The 22,986-nt window shown below is 43.4% G+C and overlaps 1 protein-coding gene and 1 non-coding gene across 5 annotated transcripts; both read left to right on the forward strand.

Moving 5' to 3' along the window:
* The first annotated feature begins 498 nt into the window (after nt 1-498).
* On the forward strand, nt 499-15,386 carry brd1a (bromodomain containing 1a). Of its 4 annotated transcripts, none has more exons than XM_061029271.1 (13): nt 504-1,024; nt 1,857-3,279; nt 3,416-3,584; nt 3,858-3,989; nt 4,978-5,106; nt 6,208-6,520; nt 6,634-6,960; nt 8,070-8,654; nt 8,881-9,022; nt 9,204-9,337; nt 11,324-11,433; nt 11,934-12,088; nt 13,114-15,386. In XM_061029271.1, the coding sequence occupies exons 2-13, from the start codon at nt 1,874-1,876 to the stop codon at nt 13,295-13,297; spliced, it is 3,786 nt and encodes a 1,261-aa protein (XP_060885254.1). In that variant the 5' UTR covers nt 504-1,024; nt 1,857-1,873; the 3' UTR covers nt 13,298-15,386. The 4 variants fall into 4 exon arrangements, with proteins under 4 accessions (XP_060885256.1, XP_060885254.1, XP_060885253.1 ...); XM_061029270.1 differs by having other exon boundaries at nt 506-1,024; nt 8,067-8,654; XM_061029272.1 differs by having other exon boundaries at nt 506-1,024; nt 3,416-3,572; nt 8,067-8,654.
* Nucleotides 5,788-5,860, forward strand: trnak-cuu (transfer RNA lysine (anticodon CUU)). The gene has a single exon. It is a non-coding gene; the product is annotated as a tRNA-Lys (tRNA).
* Nucleotides 15,387-22,986: the final 7,600 nt, after the last annotated feature.

Here is a 22,986-nt window from a genome sequence, read left to right on the forward strand (position 1 = left end):
TATTTATTTTATTATTTATTGTTTTTTTTGTGCCTCATTTGTATATCACCAGTTTATCACTTCATTGCACCTAATAATAATAATAATAATAAAAATAATAATAATAATAATAAATAAATAAAATAAATAAAATAAATAAAATAAATAAAATAAATAAAATAAAATAAATACAAAATAAAAGACTGAGTTTCTCCTAATTATTTATTGTTTTTTTGTGCCTCATTTGTATATCACCAGTGTATCACTTTATTGCACCTAATAATAATAATTAAAAAATAAATAAAATAAAATAAATAAAAAATAAAAGACTGAGTTTCTCCTAACGTCAAGAAAACAGCCAGGAGCTAACTGGTCACCAGGATGAACTTTATCGATGATTTTAATGTTTTGCTTGTGTACTGTTGGTCATCTGTGACTGGAGGAGAAATGCTTGATCTCTAACCCAGAGACCACGAAAGATTGACATACCGTAAATGACTTCAAGGAAGCTGATGCAGACATAGGTTTCAGTTTATCTCAGAAACTGCTGGTGCCCGGATATGCGCTTTGTTTGCGTGTAGCATGAGAGTAATGACAAAGGGCAATGCATTGATTGTGTGACAGATGGGCTTTTGTGTGAAATGTACGTCTCACCACCGACATGACCTCCAGCGTCACACGTAGAGGAGTGCAGTGCGTACGGGTGGGAGTTGTCTGGAGAAACGCATTGTTGTGTTGGGGGATGAGCAGTCGGTAGTGCTGCTGCTGTTACTGTGCTATTTGCCTCCTGGTCGACTTCGGCTAGCGAGTGACTCTAACCTATGAATGGTCCACAAAGCAGATGACTGTGTGTTCTCTGTAGATTTGAAAACCGAAACTTCCCAGGCACCAAAAACAGGCCTCTTTCTCTCTTTCTCTCCACTACCGCCCGTCGGATGAGAACAGTGTGTACGGATATAGAGCCACTTAGCAGGCCATATCGCCATTGCTTTGTAAGGCTGCCTTGCTACCGTCTTCTTCAACTAGCTAAACTGTTCCAACCGAGGTATGTGCTCTGGTTTCATTTTGCTTTTCTTTGCTTTATTACCGGACGACGAGGGCGCATACAGTGCAAGCGCAAAGCGTGAAGTCATTCTTGCACATTGGGGAGGAATTAACAAATATTTTGAAGAGCTTTTGTCTGGTTTGACGCCATTTGCTCCGTGATGGGGGCGATTAGCTCCTAATGCTAGTTAGCGAGCTGTGCTGGCTGGCTGGCTAATGTTATTGTTAGCAACTTGGCCACTTTGACTGGGAGTTGTAAGTTTAAAAAAAAAAAAAAAAAAAAAGAAAGCAATTGCAGCTCTGAACCAAATGGGCAAGTGCGAACTCCTGCGCAGTCATGTTGTTATTGCCCTAAGTGGCCGCCTCCCACCGCGTTTAAATGCCCCAGCTCATTAGCAAAACTGTAACGTACAGCAGCTGGCTACCACTGTACAGTTCATAACAGAGATACTCAAACATGACTGTCATTCAGTTTGGAGCACTTTTATAAATGAGAGTTACCCCCATATTTAACCCTTTCACTGTATTGGTGTATTGGAATTGAAAAAGCAATACTTTATTTATCCAAATAGAATCATTGTCATAGCAACTAGTGATAGATTGATGTTATTGCTACCACTTTATAGAACACTATTTTGAAAACTATTTCATGCTGTTAATTGAAACTTAACTTTTAAACATTTACACTGTATTGCCATTTAGATATTTTGCCTATTTAAAAGTTGGAGTTACCTTAAAAAGCAGAGTGTTAGTGTGTTATCTCTTTGTCCCTTGATTAAATGTGAATGCCTTCTCTGAACATGATTAAAGTTACTCAACCCGTGTCTCCACAGCAACACGGAGCGGCAGTATGAAGAAGAAAGCTCGGCAGCACCGGGCTGCGGTGCCACAGAGGCCGCCATCTCCCATCAAGCCTTCCCCCAACAAGCAGATCTTGACTTACGCTCAGGCGCAGCGTATGGTGGAGTTCGACATCGACGGTCGTCTTCACCGGGTCAGCATTTACGATAAGCTGGACGTGATCTCTGACGATGACCCCACGGTGCAGGAGATGATGGAGTGCACCAGCAATAAGGAGAACGCAGAGAAACCGCAGCAGCAAGTCCTCCTGCGGTCGGTCAGACTAAAAAACAACCAGGAGAAGAGAAATGCCGCACTGGGGATCACTGGTCCTGGAGAGGGTGTAGGACAAAATACTGGCGTTAATGCCGGTCCAAAGCTTCCAGAGCCTAAATTTCGTACAGTGGAATATAATCGCCCGGCAGTTCCTAAGCGTCCAGCTGTGTTTTATAAATACATAGAAAAGACAGAGGAAGAGCTGGACGAGGAAACGGAGTATGACATGGATGAGGAAGACTATGCCTGGCTGGATTTGGTCAATGAGAAACGAAAAAGCGAAGGAGTCAGTCAGGTCTCTTATAATGTTTTTGAGTTTCTTATCGACCGCTTTGAGAAAGAGTTGTACCTGGAGAGTCTGGATCAATGCAGTGAAAGTCATGTTCCTGTTGACGAGGACGCAGTCTGCTGCATCTGCATGGATGGAGAGTGTCACAACAGCAACGCTATCCTGTTTTGTGATATGTGCAATTTGGCTGTGCACCAGGAATGTTATGGTGTACCTTACATTCCTGAGGGCCAGTGGCTCTGCAGACACTGTCTCCAGTCACCCAACCAGCCTGCCGACTGCATACTTTGTCCCAATCAGGGTGGAGCGGTAAAAAAGACAGATGATGACCGTTGGGGCCATGTAGTGTGTGCCCTCTGGGTACCTGAGGTTGGCTTTTCAAACACCACCTTCATCGAGCCCATCGACGGCGTCAGCCACATTCCTCCAGCTCGCTGGAAGCTCACCTGCTACCTCTGCAAGGAGAAAGGCGTTGGGGCTTGCATCCAGTGTCACAAAGCAAACTGTTATACGGCCTTCCACGTCAGCTGTGCCCAAAAGGCCGGCCTCTTCATGAAGATGGAGCCGATCAAAGAAGTGACTGACTCAGGAGATCCTACGTTCTCTGTGAAAAAGACAGCCTACTGTGGAGCTCACACGCCTAACGGGTGTATAAGGAGACCACTTACAATCTATGATGATGCCAAACCCAAAAATGGACTATGTAAAAAAGGTGGAGGTGTTGGTAAAGGGCAGTCAAAAGGAAAGAAGAAGAGTAAGAGTAAGAGTAAGAAGCCTGAGCCTGAGCCTGAGCCTGAGCCTGAAAGTGAAGATGCAGGCCATGTTAGTGTGCCTACATTTCCTGCTCACAGGTAGGAGTTGTATTAATTAAGAGTGGTAGTGGCTGTTTCCTTAATCTGTTTTCCTTACGCTATATTCAGCTTGCTGTTGATTTCTCTCCTGACTGTATCTGTCTGACCCGTTCTTTTCCCCCCCTGGCTCTTTCAGGTTACAAACCATTCTGAACCAGGTGTCAGTTCAGAAGAAGAAAGCCTTTGTGGAGCTGGTCCTGAATTACTGGACGCTTAAGAGGCAGTCCAGGAATGGGCTTCCCCTCATCAGGCGCCTCCAGACAAGCCTGCAGTCTCAGAAGAATGCGCAAGCGGTTTGTTTGTCTGTCAGTCCAACGCAGGAGACATTTAGTCTTCATTTTACCTCTTACCAAAATACCAGTAGATATTAGAAATGTTGTGGTATTGTTTTGTCACACAGCCAGATATTTTTTTTCAAGCGATTTATATTCAGTGCTTTACCTACTATGATCTTAAACAATGAAATCTTGCTTGAACAAAAAGTTTGACAATGCTAAGTATACATGCCAGTGTATTATGAAGCTAGCTGATTTCACATGTGGTTGTTTTGTAATATTGTACTTCCATGTCTTTTCCAGAGGCAGAATGAGGAGGAGAGCAGGGCACTGAAGGACCAGTTGAAGGAATGGCATCGTCTCAGACACGACCTGGAGAGAGCCCGTCTGCTGCTGGAGCTGATCCGCAAGAGGGAGAAGCTAAAGAGGGAGGAGGTAGGAGGGGAATATTTTCAGTCAGTCAGTTGATTCATAGACTTTTGTTTTTTAATCTGCATTACTGAACAGTCACAGTGTATGAACATCCTGAATGGCTCTAAACCTTTTCAAAATGACTTTAAAACTGACACTTCAGTAAACATATGTTTACTTGGTGAAAACAGAGGTACATCTGTTAAATCAAATGCCGGTTCACACTTAAAGTAGCTCATTGGCTGCTAACAGATTGCGATTCTGCAACAGCACCATAATGAAGTTTCATCATCATTACGCCTTTCTGCTTACACATTGCATCTGCAACAATGTGCCATTGGTGTCGCAGTGTGTAATTTCCCATTGCATCTGGTGGAAGTGCGAGAGGCACGGCATGTGAGCACACAGCGGGAGCTCCACATTCACACACACTCAGACTTGACACACACACACACATACACACACACACACACAAAGTGCTGATCTGCCCTGCCGGCTCCAACATTACACTTCAAAACGCTGAACCCCAAATTGCTCCCGCTGCTTCTTCAGCGGCGTGTGAATGTGGACGAAGGGGATTAGATGAAACTGATGCACACTTTTCATAGCAGCCTCTGCCATCAGTGTGTGAATGGGGTCGGTGTGTCCTGCGGTGTAAAAGCTTTTTCAGGAGTCAGTAGAGTAGAAAAGCGTGATACAAGCTCAAGTCCATTTACAATTTACAGTGAAGTAGCTACAAACTTTAAAAAGCAAGTTGGTAGGAAATGTTTTAATGTGTGACTGACGGCCACACTTCTATTAAACTCTTATCATTGTGCACCTCTAAAGGGAAAACATGAGACTCACAAAGACTTATGACTTGTTGACATCGTTAGCAAATAATCAAAGCTTAATGTTCAACAGCAAAATCCAAACATGACTGAAACAATTCCATGTCAGATTCGCTTGAAGTATAATGCTTGGTTATGCTTGGTATGAGGTTCTCATCCTTCCCCCCTGGTTCGTACTGTAGATCAAACAGCAGGAAACCCTCCTGGAGATGCAGCTGACTCCTTTCAGTATTTTGCTCCGGGCCCTCTTGGACCAGCTCCAGTCGAAAGACCAGGCCAAGATCTTCACCCTGCCGGTCGATGTCAGCGAGGTAAACTCCAGTACACACACACACTGAAGAAGTACTATTGTTATTATCGCTGCACTTTTGATGCCGCACTAACATCCTGGCCTTTGCCCTGTAAACAACCCTTTAAACAAATAAAAGGTCTTTAGATTGAAGTCCATAAATCCTGTCAAGCCCTCAAACTGGACTTGCTGGTTTTGTTTTTGGACACAGCTCTTTGCAGTTGAGCTGTTGTCAGGATGCAAGGCCACTAACGGCACTGCTGTGCGTCTGTTTTACACATTTTTTTCTGCCCAATTGTGAGAAAATTCCCTCATAATGTTGAAATGATTGAATAATAATTAAAAGTGCTGTTTTTGCAAAGGCAAATTGTGTTTTGGAATCCGGGCGAGACACATGACAAGTCATTTATATTAGTTTCCCTTGATTAGAACAACTCAACAAGGGGGACTAATGACAGCCATTGCTTTCCCTTGTATCCCCACATATCTGTTAAAAGCCTCAGCACAAAGACTACAGCCAGCAGACAGCTGCTTGCTCCGTGTCACAGTATCTGATCAGAGTGACTCAGGTTATAAATCACCCGCTCCTCCCCAGTGTACACCCTGTTGAGTAATGGGACTTCCTGGTAAAAGAATGTGTAACTTAAGGCTTAAGGTTCACCGGCTGATGTCTCAGAAAGGCTGAGGTTGCTCCTTCATTCAAGCCCGGCTAGCTCAGTCGGTAGAGCATGAGACTCTTAATCTCAGGGTCGTGGGTTCGAGCCCCACGTTGGGCGTACCTTATGTCCCATTAGTATCATGAAGTTCAAAGGTGTTCATGAGTGAGCTGTCTGGGTCTGAGGTGTTTTCTCACAACGCACTGTTTGAGTGTTTCACAACCCACTTACACTCCACTCTCAGAGGTTTTGGATGGCACTCATTGCGGTGTATCCTTCACATGACTGGCAGGGAAGGTCTTTACTGTCTTTACTATACAGTCAGATTCTCCAGGTCATGCTCGTATGAATTACTGTAAACACTGTATTCAAATTATATTCATTAACAAGAATGTTTGGTAAGCAGTAATCACATGAACTTCATATTTAAAATTAAGGTTCAATTTCTTTTGAAACAATTCCATTAGGTGCCCGACTACCTCGACCACATCAAGCACCCAATGGACTTCTCCAGCATGCGGCAGCGCATCGACGCACAGGGCTACAACAACTTGGAGCAGTTTGAGAGCGACTTCAACCTCATCGTTGATAATTGTATGAAGTATAACTCAAAAGACACATACTTTTACCGGGCTGCTGTCCGCCTCCGAGACCAGGGCGGGTCTCTGCTTCGAAAAGCCAGAAAAGATGTGGAGAAAATCGGCTTTGATTCGGAGAGCGGCATGCATCTGTCGGAAGCGCCTGAAATGAAGGCGACGCCATCGTTTTCTTGGGAGGACGGTAAGGGCAGTCTGTGACATGTTAGCGTCATTAGAGTCCCAACATTATGTTTAGCAAAACGTGTTAAGTCAAATATGTGGTTCATTCTCCTTCTGATTGTTCAAACTCCCCAGTGGACCGCCTATTAGTGCCAGCCAATCGGGAGCATCTTTCTCCGGACAAGCAGCTGCAGCATCTCCTGGAGAAGTTTGATCTGACCTGTGCCATGAAGTCCAGCCCGTCCCGCAGCAAGCGCCTCAAGCTTCTCAAGAAGACCATCAACGACGTGCGCAACGAAATGAGCCTGAAGAGAGTCCATCCATCCCACCATCACCATCGCTCTTCCTCCTCGACTCCCTCCACATCGGCGTCATCGTCATCAGCTTTACCCCACCCACCAGAGCCGAGGAAACCTAAAGAAGAGAGACTGGAGGCCAATGGACATTTTCTAGATGATGAGGGTATGTATGGATGGGGGTTTGGCTTTGTCTGAAATATAGGAAAAAAAGTCCAACTTTTTCATAAAACACGTTTATAAATGTTTTATTTTCTATTGGAAGAAAGGAAAAACAACAAATGGAAACACACTAAAAAAATGTTTTGAGCACTTAAGAAAGCTGAAATGTGTTCAAAAGGCTCGCCGACACACAAACAACTTTTGTGATCTCCTAACTTTGAATCACAAAAGCACGCTGCGACATCTTTGTGATTATACAGATGTGACTTCTTTTTTTTTTTTTTTTTTTTTGCTCTAGAGGCGGGGAAATGTAGTTATTGGTAAATCTACTTGTCTCTCTGGGCCTGATCCCTGAATAGATAGTGTTCTAATGAGCTCACAGGGGGAACAAAGAAAGAAAGGAACAAGTCATTTGCTCTCATTTTTTATTCATACAAGTGTCTCAGTGTTATGCTGAACAGCACCTTGTTTTACTTTTATGATAAACCCAAATGCCATATGAGAATGTGCAGTGTCAGCTTTTGCTACAGGCACAAGGACAAAGTGTGAGGGTTGCAGAGCATTAGCGTGGGTAATGGTGTTACACGGCCGCTCGTATTTATTGTCATTGCCATGACTTGACCTTTCTTTTTTTGTTTATTTTGGTGCTTTTTATTAATCTTTTTTTTCTTAGAGGATGCCAATGACTTCATTATGTCCAGCTTGGCCAATCGTTCCCCACAGACACATGGATTATAAACCATGATACGACTAATTATACTTCTATTCACTATAGCACCACAGGAACACAGGACTTGCACTGGAAGGGAGAGAGAAAAAACATTAAATATGAATAAAAAACAAACATAAAATGGACTGTAGCCAAGAGATGGATGGATGGATGGATAGATGTACTTTATTGATCCCAAACTGGAAAATTGTGGTGTCACAGTAGCAGGTAATCAAAGCAAATAAAACAACAGAAGAATCCATACAAAGTAAATAAGCTCTGACAATATAAAAACTGAAAGAAATGCATTCAAATAAAGAAAAATGATTAGTGTTTTTTGTACTATCAAGCTAACAGTTGTAAACAAGTTCTTTGTGCTTTTTCTTTGTTCTCCTCTACAGCAGACAAGTCTCTTCCTCCTAAACTGGAACTGTCAGACTCCATCCCTCCCCTCATCCACTCAGACGCACACCCCGAGCCCCCCACCCTCAAACCCATCGATGCCGCTCCAGACTGTGAGGACAAGACTCACAGCAAGTGCGTCAAATTCGACCGAGAACTACCAGACCTTCTTTCCTCCGCTCACTGCCTCAACGGTTTCTCCCACGATAGCCTCCAGGACTCCCTTCTGGACGGAGACGTGAGCGTGGTGGCCACGTCGACCCTCGCCGAGCCCACGGGCACGGTTAACCGCCGGACCGCTGTGCTGTTCTGCAAATCAAAGACCACAAGTCCGCACAAGCCTGCCAGGCCCGGGGACGAAGGCGCCGAGGGAGCCGCCGGGAAAGAGGGCGAAGATGAAGAGGGGGAGGAAGATGAAGAAGCACAGCTGGGCTCCAAATCCTTCCTGTCAGTGGTCATACCGCGGCTTGAGACGCTTCTTCACAGCAAGAAGAGAAAGCACAGCGGCGGCGGAGACAGCGAGGAAGAGGGAGGAGAGGGAGAGCGTGAAGAGGAGGGAGAATCCCCTGTGAAACGGCTCGACACTGGTGAGGAGTGTAGAAGAAAAAAAAAAAGCAGAAGAGCTATGATTAAATGAACACACTGGTATTTCGATCAGCTGCTAAAAGTGTCAGGGCAGACACTGCAAATAGAACCCACTCATGCTAGTCAAATGTCAAAGAAGCAGAATCGTGGATTCAGACTCAGAGTTTTAATGAAAACATTCTGAATGTAATGAGATGTCAATCGTTTGCCTCCTGTGTTTCCTCTCAGGTTTGTCGAGGGGTTTCCTGGAGATGGAAGAGGAGGGGGAACTAGAACACTCCAGCAGAGCGAGTCGACCCGTGGAGCCAAGAAGACGCTGCGCCTCCGAGTCTTCCATCTCATCATGTAGCAGTCTGCAAGGCAGCACCAGGTGATCCAGATTGAGTGTTTTATCTTCTTAAATTTAATTTAATAGCAGGGTTAAGATGGTATTACGGCTGTTCTTCTATTCTATACTTCTTTTATTCTATTCGCTGCTCTCTCAAGCCATCGTCAGCACCAGACAAAGTGTTTCTAAAGTTAACTCTGATGTTTTTGGGGTTTGCTTCCAGCACTATTCTCAGTCTTCCAAAATGTGGGAAGGGAAAACCCGCCTTGGTCCGGAGAAACACTGTGGATGATAAGAGCGAGTTAATCGCCTGTATCGAAAACGGGAACTTTGCGAAAGCTGCAAGAATTGCTGCCGGTAAGTTGGCTGCATTATGTGTCATTATGTTATCCTTCATGCTTATGTGAGGTGCAATACAACCTGTTTGATTCACCATGTCCCCAAAAAGTAGAGGATATTTTCCTCGTTTATTGGTCGTAGGAGATCCTTTAGAAAATGTTACACTCAACACAACTGTTGTGTCTTTTTGTCAACAGAAACTGACTCAAAGTTTCAGACCACATCGTTTAATATATACTGATACAGTGAACATGTGTAGCAAGGAGTCTTCAAAACAATGATATATAGGGGACCAGATTTTTTATCATAGGAGACGTCAAATAGAAATTAAACCGAGCATGTGGATCAGGGTGGGGCTGGAGCTGATCCCAGCTGTCCTCAGGCGAGAGGCGGGGCACAGTGGTCGCCAGTCAATCACAGGCCTGACATGTGGCGACATACAGTCACACACACACTCAAGCGTACGGACAATTAACCCAATGAGCATGTCTTCGGACTGAACACTCTGTGTTGTCCAGTAATCAGTGTGGCCAGTGTGTAAAACAGTACAGTAAGTACGTGTGTGCATCCAAGATGTGAGCAGGTTCTTTAATATTATAACATCTATGAAAGGTGTAAACTAGGGCTGTCAAAGATTCAACTTTTTAAAGGTGATTAATTCCAAAATTTCAATTGTTAATCGCGATTAATCGCGTCTTTAAAATGTCATTATTTTCAGGCTTTTATTTAGAAATGTTGTCCTGTCTTAAGCTCAGTGTACTATACTTGCAGTTTGAATCAACCCTGCTTTCATTTTTGAAATTATGTAATGACCTCCTGGTAAATCGAAGGTTACAACATTAACTGACCAGAAAAAGAAACTCATTATGGCTAAAAAGAAACGAAAGAAAAACAGTCAAGGGGAAGTCAAATGTTTTATGTCATGAGGTAGATATTACTTTTGAAACTAATAGAAGATCATCTTTATTGGCTAGGACAGCTGAGGACAGACAGGAAACATTTGATGGAGAGAGAGAGGGGGGCATGCCATGCAGCAAAAGGGCTGAGGTCGGATTTTAACCCATGGCAGCTACGATGAGGACCATATTCTCTTTTCATAGGGAGCGCAACATATCAGCTAGGCTATCCAGCGCCTCAAAGCTGTCAGAGTTTTTTAAAGTGAAATGAGACAGTTAAAGATGCAGCACACTGACTACTGGGGTGGCTCTGGCTCAGTTGGTAGAGTTGTTGTCTCTCGACCGGAAGGTTGGGGGTTTGATCCCCAGCTCCAGCATGTGTCTGACGTGTTCTTGGGCAAGACACTTAACCCCAAGTTGCTGGCATATGAAATTGATTATTTACTTGGGATGGCCATCAGTGTGTGAATGGGTAGGTGTGACATGCGGTTTAAAAGTGCTTTTTTGAGTAGTCAGAAGACAAGTCGTATACAAGCTCAAGTCTGTTTACTGTGGAGGCGTGTCCACAGTGCACCTAAAGGGACAAAATCTCATGTGACCTTTATTAATTGTGATTAACTAGTTAAAGCTGACAGCCCTAGTGTTAACTAGAGGGTGTGCCTTATTCCCTCTTCAAAAGAAATGTTACTCTTGAAAGTCAAACTTGATCAAACTTGGAGACACCTGGTACTCATACACACATAAACATCAGGGTTGGAAATGAACAGCAGCCACGAGCCAGGACAACTTGTGACTTTTTTGGCAGTGACCGGTGAGCCTTTCTACTCTGCCTTGCCATCATGGCATGTAAACCAGTCAGCATCTGGAGACTCTTCCCTCATCTCAAATTCACATTTGGCCAATAAACAAAAAGCCCACAGAGTGGCTGGTAAATTTGAATATCTGTCACTTGTGGCTCTCTGGAGGCTCTCTGGAGAAGCAAAGTGAATTTTCCCGCCCTGATCTTCTGTGTGCTCCTGCACTCACAGCTTGGCCTCTGGAGATGTGTTTGTGTCTTGTGTTGAAGCCCTCTCATAACTTGTTTGGTGTTGTTCCCCCGCTTCCATAGAGGTTGGCAACAGCAATATTTGGATGCCCGCTAGTGCTGCAACAGTTGCATTGGAACCACTAAAGCTAGTTTGGGCCAAATGTAGTGGATACCCTTCCTACCCTGCCTTGGTGAGTGTTTGTTGGAGAGAATGCATGACAATCATTGATTAAGTCTCTTTTTTTTTTTCTCTGAACTTCTCCTGTCATCTCTTTACTTTGGGACACATTGGAACCTTATTATGACATTCTGAAGTGTTTTACTGCAGCTGTTCAGTGGACATTTGGGAGGGGAAAGATAGATTACCCATTTTCAAGATCCCTCATTTGTCCTCTAGGTGGCAACCTTTCACTGTTCACCAGTTTAATTTGACCTTAGCATGAAAGGACAAATGAGGAAAAGAACCTTATTTCCACAAGCTGGTAGCGTGTGTGTGCGTGTGTGAGTGTGTGCGCGTGTGTGAGTGTGTGCGTGTGTGTGTGTGTGTGTGTGTGTGTGTGTGTGTGTGTATAAATTATAGACATCTGTACGATATGCTTGAGTTATTATGCGGGGTGAATGTATGTTTCCAGTGTGTTTACATTCATGAGCATGTGTTTAACTCCCTCTGGCATCCCCCCGCTGTGTGTAGATCATCGACCCCCACATGCCGCGCATGGGCTGCCAGCACAACGGGGTGTCCATCCCCATGCCCCCCATGGACGTGCTCCGCATCGGAGAGCAGATGCAGTACAAAGCCGAAGAGAAACTCTACCTCGTCCTCTTCTTCGACAACAAGCGCAGCTGGTGAGTGCTCTGCAGTGATCTGTGGGAGATTTTTTTAAGATGCTGCTGCAAGTCCCCACACAGGGTAGAAGTGTCAACCTGTCCATCAGCTGGTCATCATTCTCTTGTGTCAGGGTTACAAGGAAAGTGCTCATGCCTCAAGAGGCATCTGAAAAAGATTCAGCAGGACTCCAATCCCTGGGAGAATGTTTTTCATTTTTTAATAGGGAGGATTTTACTGCAGCCTTTATGTCTTATTGTGGTGATGGACCACACTCACCTGTTCACTGTTTTTTTTTTGGCTTAGACGGAGAGAGGGGGGGAGCCTGGGAGCGGAGCTTTCTGTTGACCGCCACACTACACTGAAAGGCGCCCTTTTTTTGACGGCCTGCACAGGCAGATATAGAGTCAGAGTTGGTTTTCATCTGAGGTGGGGTGGAGTAGCAGAGATCCCGTGCCAGCCTCGACATCATCTTTTGTTATTGTTTTGATTGAGAGCCCCCTGGTGGTTGGATCTACCAACTTTGCATTGAAGATACTTTAGAAAAAGAGCAGGTCTAAATCGTACTCTGTTATATTATTTACAAAGACCCAACATTAATCCACAATGAGCACAGCACTAAACAACTTTCAGCAAAGTCACAAGGGCAAAGAAAACCTTTGTTATAAGAGGGAGAAACCTCGAACAGAACCAGACACATGTTGAACAGCTGTCTGTTGCAGATGTGTTCGACTGGGAATGTGGGATAGAGGAAGAAGGATAGAGACAAACAGAGCAACAACAATGAATTAAACCCAGCTTATAACTGCATCTCAGTAATAATAGTAAAAAGGTATGTGTGGTTTTAACAGTAACAACAAAGTATGAAGATGGACTTCAAGTGCTCTGCTTAAGGGTTGTTTTGTGGTGAAAACATTGAGAGCCAAATCTGTTTTAGTAGTGACACATCCCTGGGAAGCAAGACTTTTAGAATGATTAATTAACACACCATCCTTGCTTGTGTTCAAGTTTGTTTTTTTGTAACACATTGCCTCTTCCCCTTCAGGCAGTGGCTTCCTAGATCCAAGATGGTTCCTCTTGGAATGGACAAGACCATAGACAAAATCAAAATGATGGAAGGACGCACATCCAGCATCCGCAAGGCCGTCCAGATTGCCTTCAGCCGGGCCATGAACCACCTGAGCATCGTGCAGGACGAGCCAGTCAGCGACCTCAGCGACGTGGACTGATGCTGACACTCTACCCTCACCCAAACACACACACACACACACACACACTCGTACCTCTCCTCTACCAAATACCTTCCTCTCCCCTCCTGTCTTTCCGTCTCTGCAGGAGACTCTAATGTTTACTGGGCACCTGCTGTAACAGGTGGTGCCTCTTGCTCATCCGTTCCTACCTACACACACTCCTACCCTGTGCCGATAGGAAAAAGGCTGCTGCTGAAACGAATGTGTCCAACTCTTCTCCGCTTTTTCCCCGGGCTTGTAACTGTGCTAAGAGACGACTCCTTTTATCCACACTCCGCTCCCTCGCGACACCAATCATGACTTTCATTTAATTTCATCATTTCAAGGCAAGAAATGTGAGCTACTCATTTCTTTACTTTGGTCATTTTTTACCAAATGTGTTTGTTTTTCCATTGCGTTATTTTGGCAGGTAGCCAAACATCATTTCTGTGTTACGACACATACAGTAGCTGGTGAAGTGACTGAAATGGACACAATTGTACTCTTTGAGCCTACAAGAAGGCTTTTTTAGTTATATGAAAATTAGGGCTGTCAGCATTAATGCGTTAATCATGATGCGATTAAACTCTGAAACATTAATTGCATGCTATTTTGTCCCTTGAGGCGCACCGTAGATAAGCCTCCACAGTGTCTCCCTATAGTCGCAGTGATGGATAAGAACGACACCACAGCGCCTTTGAATGTCTCATTTCACTTAAAAAACAAAACAAAAAAAAACTCTCAGACAGCTCAGCTGACAAATCAAAAGTCATAACCAACATATGAAATCAAACATTATACTTTTTTTTTCTCGCTAACAGAAGTTCTTTATTTTTCTTTCAAAATAAAAGCAGGTTTGCATCCAAACAGGATGTAAATTACCCTTGACTGAAGACAGTAGAAAAATTCAAAATAAAAGCATAGCAAAAACTGTTTTGAACGGCAAAATAATTATTTCAAACATGCGATTAAAAAAAATTCAATTAATCGAGATTAACTATGAAAATGACGTGATTAATCACGATAAAAAAAGTTTCATCGTTTGACTGCCCTATATTCAATGCATTTGTAGCCAAAGCCTGCGTTTCTGTCAGTGTCACATTAACTTACTGGTCCTCTCCATTTACAAAAAAAACAACCTTATTTTGTATTTAAACTGTAAATAAATCTGTACAGTTGCCTGACACTAACTTATTTTGTACTTTTTACATAAATGGGTCTTGTACAGTTTTTTTTCAAGTATTTATACTCGACACACATTCTTGGCACTAAAGTGCTATGCTGACAGTGCTGTATGATCAAGAAGGATACAAATGTGTAAAAAGCCTTAGTATTCAGGAGATTAGGGCTACAATGTCATGTTTCTGAACCGGGGGGGAAATAATCCCTGTTTGGATTTTTAAGTTATTGAAGTTCATAATCGTACGCTTCCATTTGGCATTAATCCTTTTTGTATTAAAAACCTGTTTTTGATATCTTTTTGTTCATTTATATATTTATATGGTTTGAATACACGGTAATACAGTATATAAATAAATATATATATATATATATATGTTTCTGAAGCTCATACAAGGCAGACTGATGTTTGTGAACACAGAACGTTTATTGTTCTTATGAAAACCAAAAATGTTGCTACCCAGACGTTTGCGCTGATTACTGATTTCCTGTGATGTGCAAAAAATGTTGCCAAAAAAAAACTACAAAAAAAGGAGTGTATTTTTAAGTGAAACATTTGACTGTTACCTGGTTTTGATGTAGTCTTAGGGAGGTGTGCCTGTGTTAACTTATTGTACATTCAAGGAAAGACTTGCAAACTTGATTGTGGTAAAGTGGCACATTTTGTGGACGATACTTTGCCTTCTTTTTAAGTAACCCTTTTTCTAACTCTTTTGTAGTTTTAGACTTCAAGACATTTCATTTTATACGATACCTATTTTCTTCTGGGTAGCATTGGGTAGTTTTTGGTATATTTCTTTTTGTACTTCAATGTAGTCGTTTTTCTTTTCTTTCTTTTCTATCAGGTCATACAAAATTTGCTGGGACTGTTTTTGTAGTAAATAAAAAAATAAAGATGCAAATTTGATAACCTTGGGTGTTTATTTTTGGAGCTCTTTTTTTGTTTGTTTAAAGAAACGTTGTATCAGATAACAACATACCCGCTGCAAATCCAACCATCAATTATCTGTACCACTTTTCCCTTTCACGGGGCGGGGGGCTGGAGCCAATCCGAGCTGTTGTTGGGTGAGAGGCGGTGTACACACTGGACTGTTCTCAAGTCAATTACAGGGCTGACATATAGAGACGGACAACCAGCCACACTCACATTCACACCTATGGTCAAATTTAGAGTCAGCAATTGGCCAAACAAGCATGTGTTTGGACAGTGGGAAGAAGCAGGAGTACCCAGAGAGAACCCACGCATGCACAGGGAGAACATGCAAGCTCCACAGGGAGGCTCCTGTCAGACTGGGATTCAAACCAGGAACCCTCTTGACGAAGGTTACTAACCACTGCACCACTGTGCAGCCCCTCGCTGCAAATATAACAACCACAAAAAAGAAGCAAAAAAGAAATGCATCAAATTTACCAAATATTTATTTAAACATTTCTAACCTTATCTGTGGCACAAGAAGGACTCAAACCCCCATAATGCCCTGTAAAAGGTCTGTACCCCCCGCCCTTAAGGCTGGTGGAGGCAGACACTAATTCATCCTAAAACTTGCCATATGGCACTGTATGCTGCTCATCCACTCAACAGATGATCGTCCTCTTAAATTGTAAATTGTGTCCTGTAGGCTGCCAGCTGCACAATGTAAGCAGCAGAGAGGCTGAGGTTATGATCTGGGACAGCACACTGCACGGGGCCTCATTTATGATCAGGGCAGCAATGTGCGCGTCCTGGCAACGGGATCCCTTTTTCCTCATCGCAACTTTACTTGACCGATAGTTATTTTTCTGCCACTTTTAAGGCATCTAATTACTTCCAAACTACTTCTGCAAATAAATAAATAAATAATGGAAATGAAATTGTGTAGCTCATGGAGCAGATGTTGGTTATTATCTTTTAAAGTGTATTCAAGCATATCCAGCTATTTTTTTTTATGTTTTAGCAGCTCATGATTTTAAATGTTCCTCTATTGTTACCACTGAACGAATAACCTCCCAACTACTCTGACATGTGCCGCCAAAGAATCTGCACAACCATTAAAATATCAACAATTCTTAATTGCTTCTAAAAATAAAACGGGGATGTCCAGTATAATGGGAAGCAGTGGTTTCCACAGTTATACCCTACAACAAAGCTCCAAGCCTCATGCATCTTAAAAGTACATTGAACAATGATGATTTGTATCTCTTAATAGCTAAAGCTCACCTGATTTGTGGAGCAATGTTTTACTAAAAGCTTCATATTGTACTTTTAGTTTCCCCTGCCCAAGATTCTCCATGGGTAAGAAAATGTGAACTTTTTCCTGGGTTTTCTTCCAAACCTTTAAACTCACAGGTTGGCACTGTTTTTCCAGCAGGAGCTCAATGTCAGGTCATAAGGTTAAGGACTGGGTTAGAGAGTGCTGTCAAGCGTTCACCTACTTCTGTATTAGCTGCAGGCAGACTTGTCCTCGCTTTGATTCAAACACTTTTTGTTCTTATGTATATCACCATGCTCAGCTACTCCTGCTTGCTACTTTAGAAACACCTTTCAAAAGCCTTCGTTTTTAGCTCATTTGGTAAACCGTGCACTTTCTCAATTTTAGCATCTGAAGTTGGAGCCTCCAGGGGATATCAACACTGAGTTGCTCTCTCATGCTCATGAGCTGTAATCTTGACTGAGAGCAATCACCTGTGGTTTTTTTTCCTCACTCATATTTTCTTGAGGAAATGCATTATCAGGTTATTTGTGATACTTCTTTTATGTGTAATTTTCTGAATTTCTAAATTTGGTATTGGCAGAAGAAAAAATCCATACCTATTTTAAGGCATGCTTTTAGAGTGAGGAAGGGTATACAGCCTCAGGAGCTGTATTAACCAGATAAAAACAGTCCCCCCCCTTCTCCAATGCCACCTTTTTTTAAAAAACGTTTATGCCTTTCAGAGATATTGCTGTCTGCAGTGGGCTGAAATCAGGAACACCATACCTGTGGATTTTCATTTTTTATACTACGAATAAAACCATTTAAATTAAAAAAAATAATCTCCACTTAATGAAATGTGGCCTACTAGAGTGTAAAAAGCTAAAGTATTCCTCCTCATAAAGGAAAGTAGGGGCCGTGACTCAGCACCAGTTAAATCCACACGGGTAAATCTGAGGTCTCTTGAGATGAAAAGAGGGTTGGCACAGAAGATTAAACTAAGTTTTGCTGCACAATTTTGCACAATTGTGTTTCACGTTTTCTAGATCTTGTTTGTTTTTTGTGATGTAATGCTTTATTTGATTTATTTTGGTCAGGAAGAGTTATTTTAAACATTACAGAGAGGCAATTTCTCTGGTGCAAAGCACATGTTTACATCTATTTTAAAGGGTACCAATATGCAGCAGTGGATACAATGAAGTGAAAAGTGTCATATTTTGTTTTTAAATCCAGTAGTCGTAAAAAGTAAAAGAGTGTGCATCTAGCGTCCCTCTTACCTGAGAGAACCCAGTTTGCTGCAAGCGTCAATAAGCGGTCATTCTCAGTCTGTCCATAGGGGGGCGCTGTGTATCCACACAAACACTCCCTACCTTCTGCCAAAGACGTCGGAGCACCTGAGTTGTCCACCTGCTCGCTATATCAGCTCCGCTCGCTCACTCCTCCACTCAGGTAGGCATCAGTATTCAGCATATAAACCGTTTTCATCACTGTGTTCAAATGGCGAATGCACCGATTAGAGAGAATGTCAATTAATGCTAAATCAGTCAGAAGACATGGCTGCTGGTTTGGCGCCTTTCTCTCTCTCTCTCTCTCTCTTTCTCTCTCTCTCTCCTCGCGCTCGGCTTAAAGTCTGCTCATGCCAATCATCGCTGCCCCCCCCCCCCCCCCCCCCCCGCCCCCACCACCCAACACCTCCTTTCTTTTATTTTTTTTCCAGAGAGTGGGCAGACAATTCTCTTTTAGTGTTTTATTTGTTTATATGCTAAAACTCCGATGAAAAGTTATCTGACAGAGACTGGAAGGGTAGAAAATGTAAAGAGCGCTGTGTGGGCAGGAGTTTGGACCTGCTCCTTCACACTCGGGGAGTTTTGCTTGCCGCGGTTCATTCACAAGTGCATCATGAGAGGCCAAATAGAGGCACGTCTTAGATGCAAATTTGGATGAAAACTGTTGAAATATGCATTTTTACTTAAGCCAATCCCGCTTTTGTTATTTCAAGTTACTGCCATTCAAAGAGGTAAAGCAGCATCACGGGGATTAAATGAGCTGGTAATGGCACTGTTATATCGAAAGCCACCTTCAAGCCACGTTGAAAGACATCTCCCATCTTCATAAACAATTGGGGCTAATGTAGTCGCACGAAAACACACCGCAGAGGAGTCTGACTCCATCCCGCTCTCCTTCTCTCTGTCTGTCTGTCTTCTCCAGATACTAATTGTGTGGGGAGGTAAACACAGCAGTCAAGTGGAGAGGACGGCGAGTCAAGCGTGAATATCAATCTTCTCAAATCAGTGTCATCAGATGACTTTGACTGAGTTGAGGCGGGCTCATTAGAGAGGTGGAGCAGGGTGCCGCCGGCTGCAATAACATCCAGGTGTGGAGGGCTCTGAAGTTATGGAAGCCTGCTGGTGAGCTCTCGTATTGAATGTGTGTGTGTGTGTGTGTGTGTGTGTGTCAGGGCCCGTGGATTTATAATACACCCCTCCCTTATACACCACCCGCCTGCACATAGGTGTCACCGAGGTTCAGGGAGGAAAATGTCACGTTCCCACACAGATACTCATCGGCATTATATTCCCCAGCAGGCACATGGAGTCGTAAAGTGTGTGTGCTCCATATTCATGCATGTGATTATCATGAGCTTGAGCCACCAGCGGTTCTATGGCTCCCATGTCAGGGGGTATACTATGGTGTCGAACCTGGCGAGTCATTTTTGATCACTTTTGGCGATACCAAGAAGAAGAAAAAATCTCCTTTCATTCGATTTCCTTTACATTTTTTTTAAAAGGTTCATTTGGGCCTTTTTATACCTTCATTTTGAGATAGGACAGTGGACAGATTCAGAAATCTGGGAGAGAGAGAGAGAGAGAGAACTCTCCCTCTGATTTATTTTCAACATCAGTTCGTTTTAGCTCTGTATAGTAGAGATATGTCGTTTAAATCTGACATATCCAATCAAAAGGGGCGATGTTTTTCCTGGCTGGTTATATTCTATATAACATATTGCCTCCACATTTAGCCTGACGAGCTTTGTATTTTTTGGAGACTTTGGGACTCTTCTGAAATGAAGAAAACTTTGAGTTCTGTGGGTTGACACAAACTTTTCAGTTTGTATCGACATGTATATGAGCAGGGGTGAAGAGGTTAAAACAAATGGAACTTTAATTCAATACCAGCAATAGTTCCCTACACGCAGAAGAAACTCTTAAAAATGCCGCAGAGACTCGTCCTATTTGTGACTAAAAGTTTTTTTTTAAGGTGTGTGAGGTGACTCGTAAAGGAGCCACACTCTGAACCCCTGCCCTGATCCCTCTGCATTAAACATCACGCAAACTATCTACTTTTCATTTTTGAACACGCACACAAACATTATCCTCCACCCCCCCCCCCCCATCTCTCTCTCTTTGTCTCTCTCTCTCTCTCTCTGCAGGTCCCTGATAGGCCCAATCTCCAGTGGCTATGTTCAAAACACTGGGCCAGAATAGCACAGGCCCTAGGTAGATACATATTTATGGGGTGCGTTTACTTCTTACCACAGAGGAGAAGTAGAAAATAGTGTGTTTCCAAGGTGAGCAAAACAAACAACTTCAAAGGAATTTAAATGCAGTTCATGTAAATGTTCTCCCACAGTCACATGCTTCTGCAGAGATTATCGTTCAACTTGTTAATGAGGGATTCATGCCTGATGCCAGATGACCTGATTATTGTGTGTGTTTGCAGCAATAGGAGCCCAGAGGCGGCGATGGGGAACGCGATGAGACGAAGTGAGCATATGCGCACAAATATATGCTATGTATTCACAGTCAGGGCGATTAAGTCAGGCCTAGTGGGCAGCAATCAAGTCAGCAGCTCATTGATCAGAGCAGACTGTGATCAGAAAGAGCCCTGCTAATGGATGAGATGAAAGAGCTGCTCAGCAAGCAGGAAGCCAAACTAAAAAAAAAAAGAATGAAAAAAAATAAAAATCATCAGTGGTCCCTTGGGGTGTCATTTATTTACAGCTAATCCGTAACAAACTAAACAGCTTTTCATCAGGTCTGCAGCTTAACACATCTAGATCTAATAGCTACTGTAAATCTGTGAATAATATACGTCTGGATTCTCGTCCTGGAAGCCGACGCGTAGACAACCCATCGTCACATGTGCCTCCATCAGCTGCAGCCAGGCGACCATCTAATTATCCGTTAATGTCATTATTCAGCTGGCTCCGGAAACGTGGTGGTGTGAGTGTGTGTGTATCAGGGGTTGGTTGGTTGGTTGGTTGCTAGGGGGGGGGGGGGGGGGGGGGGGGGGGGGGGGGGACCAGCGGGGCTCAGAGCGAGGCCCTTTGATGTGAAAGATAATTACTTGCGTAGTTAAGGTAATTAGCAAAAGTCCAGAATAAAAAGTAAATAAGCTAACTGTCGCTTCCACTGTAGCCTGAATGAACTCAAGCTGAGTGCCAAACAGCGTGCGGTTTTCCTCGTTGCCGAGGGTTCAATTCAAAATTTGGATGTGCATTCTGGCACAGGTTCACCGTACAGCTATATGAACGCATTTGCTGTTTGGATGCACGTGGAGAAATACATCCCCCTTATATGTGGCAATCTACTTAAAACAAGGATCCACCAGTCCCATGTGCAATCCTCTCCAGAGGGAGCCGTGGTAATCTTCTGCCTCCAGTGATGTCACTCGAGTCAGCAATTTAGAAAAGTGAAAAATTGAGTCGGAAATTTAGAAAACATTAGAAAGGAAGTCAGTTGGAAAGAAGCCGATGTTAGCGCCCCCAGCTGATCGATTTCGGTGCGTCTGATCAGTTTGATGGAGGCACAACTTGTGGGAAAAAAAACAAGAGATGATGTCTCAACTACTTCAATTATTACGTTATGTAATTGTCAAGTCATTGGGTGGGCTTTTTTTTATTCAATGTTAAACTTGTTACTATCAACGACAGGGCTGTCATATATTTTCAAAATACTTCAGTCATACAAGCTGCCAAAGCACAATGCCAGCCTTATTTTGAAAGGCTGAATAATTGATGTATTATTTAATGTTTTAGTATTTGCAGAGTGTTATTCGGTTTTCTGACTATTTTATTTCCCTACATGACAATCCAAATGCTATAACACCTTTGCATACTTTACGTCTTTTTTTGTTGTTGTTGTTGTTAATCTAAAAGAAGTTAAACAAACATGCTGAGTATAAATATACTCGGGTTGAGATAGAGGCCTGTGGATCATGTCCTACTGTTGCATTTGTGCGTCTTTGAATATGTGTGCGGGGTTTAAATATGGGGACCCCCTCGGGCTGTTGTGAGCTTTTTTGTGCGCGCCTGCACAGATGTGTGTCTTAAGTGGCTTCATCCCAGCTCTCGTGGAAAAAAAAAAGAAGAAGAAGAAAAAGAGACTCCCCCGCCGTTCTCATCACCATTCTGCTGCATTCCAAGGACACAGTTGTGATTGACGGGGCTTAATGTGTATCTTGCTAGAATTGGATTTTATCCTGGGGGCTCTGCCACGGGGGCCCCTATGTTAGATTTACACCCCCCCAACCCCCCCCCCCATCCCCCACCCCGCCGTCTTACTCCTATCTCCCCCTCCCTTTTCTCTGTTGAACAAACAGAAACAGAATTACCTCTCGTGGAGCAGCTCCTGCCGCTCGCTGCATTGTGAGGAGATCATGAGCGGATCTGTGTCACTTGGTGATTGTGCTGTCTGTGTTTCTCCCAGGGATGGTCGGGTGTAGTGGTAGGATTTATGAACGTGAACAGACAGCAGGGAAAAAGAGCAGGTGCGACTCTGTGAGTGGCTTCGGATGCGTGCATATGTGTTTTCTGTTCAGGTGTGTGTTGTGGCATACGTGTCCACATTTGTGTGCCGTTTTTTTTTTTTCTTTCTTTTTTTTCTTTTGTTTAATGCCTGAGGATGAGAGAGGGGTGATTGTAGACGCACCTGCTGCCACAGAGCTGTAATTTCCCCTCGCAGAATTTAGCTGAATAATCGCACTTCCCCCGCTGGCGCCGCTCGCGCTTCAAAGCACTGATGAGATGAAACAAAACAATGATTTGTGGCGGGCTTGTCAGAAGCGCCACACCCTCGCTCTGTCTGGGGCTGAGGTGGCGTTGCAACTCCTGTGTTGCATAACAGGCGAAAACTTTTCCCACCCCGTATACATCAAGGCCTAATCACGTCGGCAAATGGCAGCGCGGTGCCTGAAATAAAACCTGGGCTTGTGTGTGAGGCAGTCTCCACAGTCACATTAGCTGTCAGTGTCTACATAAAGAGAGCGCATTTTACACCCGGCTACCATCAATCCCTAACACAGCCGGAATAAAGATACCCCAAGCTTGTCGCCACGGCG

The sequence above is a fragment of the Labrus mixtus genome, chromosome 22 (genome assembly GCF_963584025.1).
Source record: "Labrus mixtus chromosome 22, fLabMix1.1, whole genome shotgun sequence".
Classification (NCBI taxonomy): domain Eukaryota; kingdom Metazoa; phylum Chordata; class Actinopteri; order Labriformes; family Labridae; genus Labrus; species Labrus mixtus.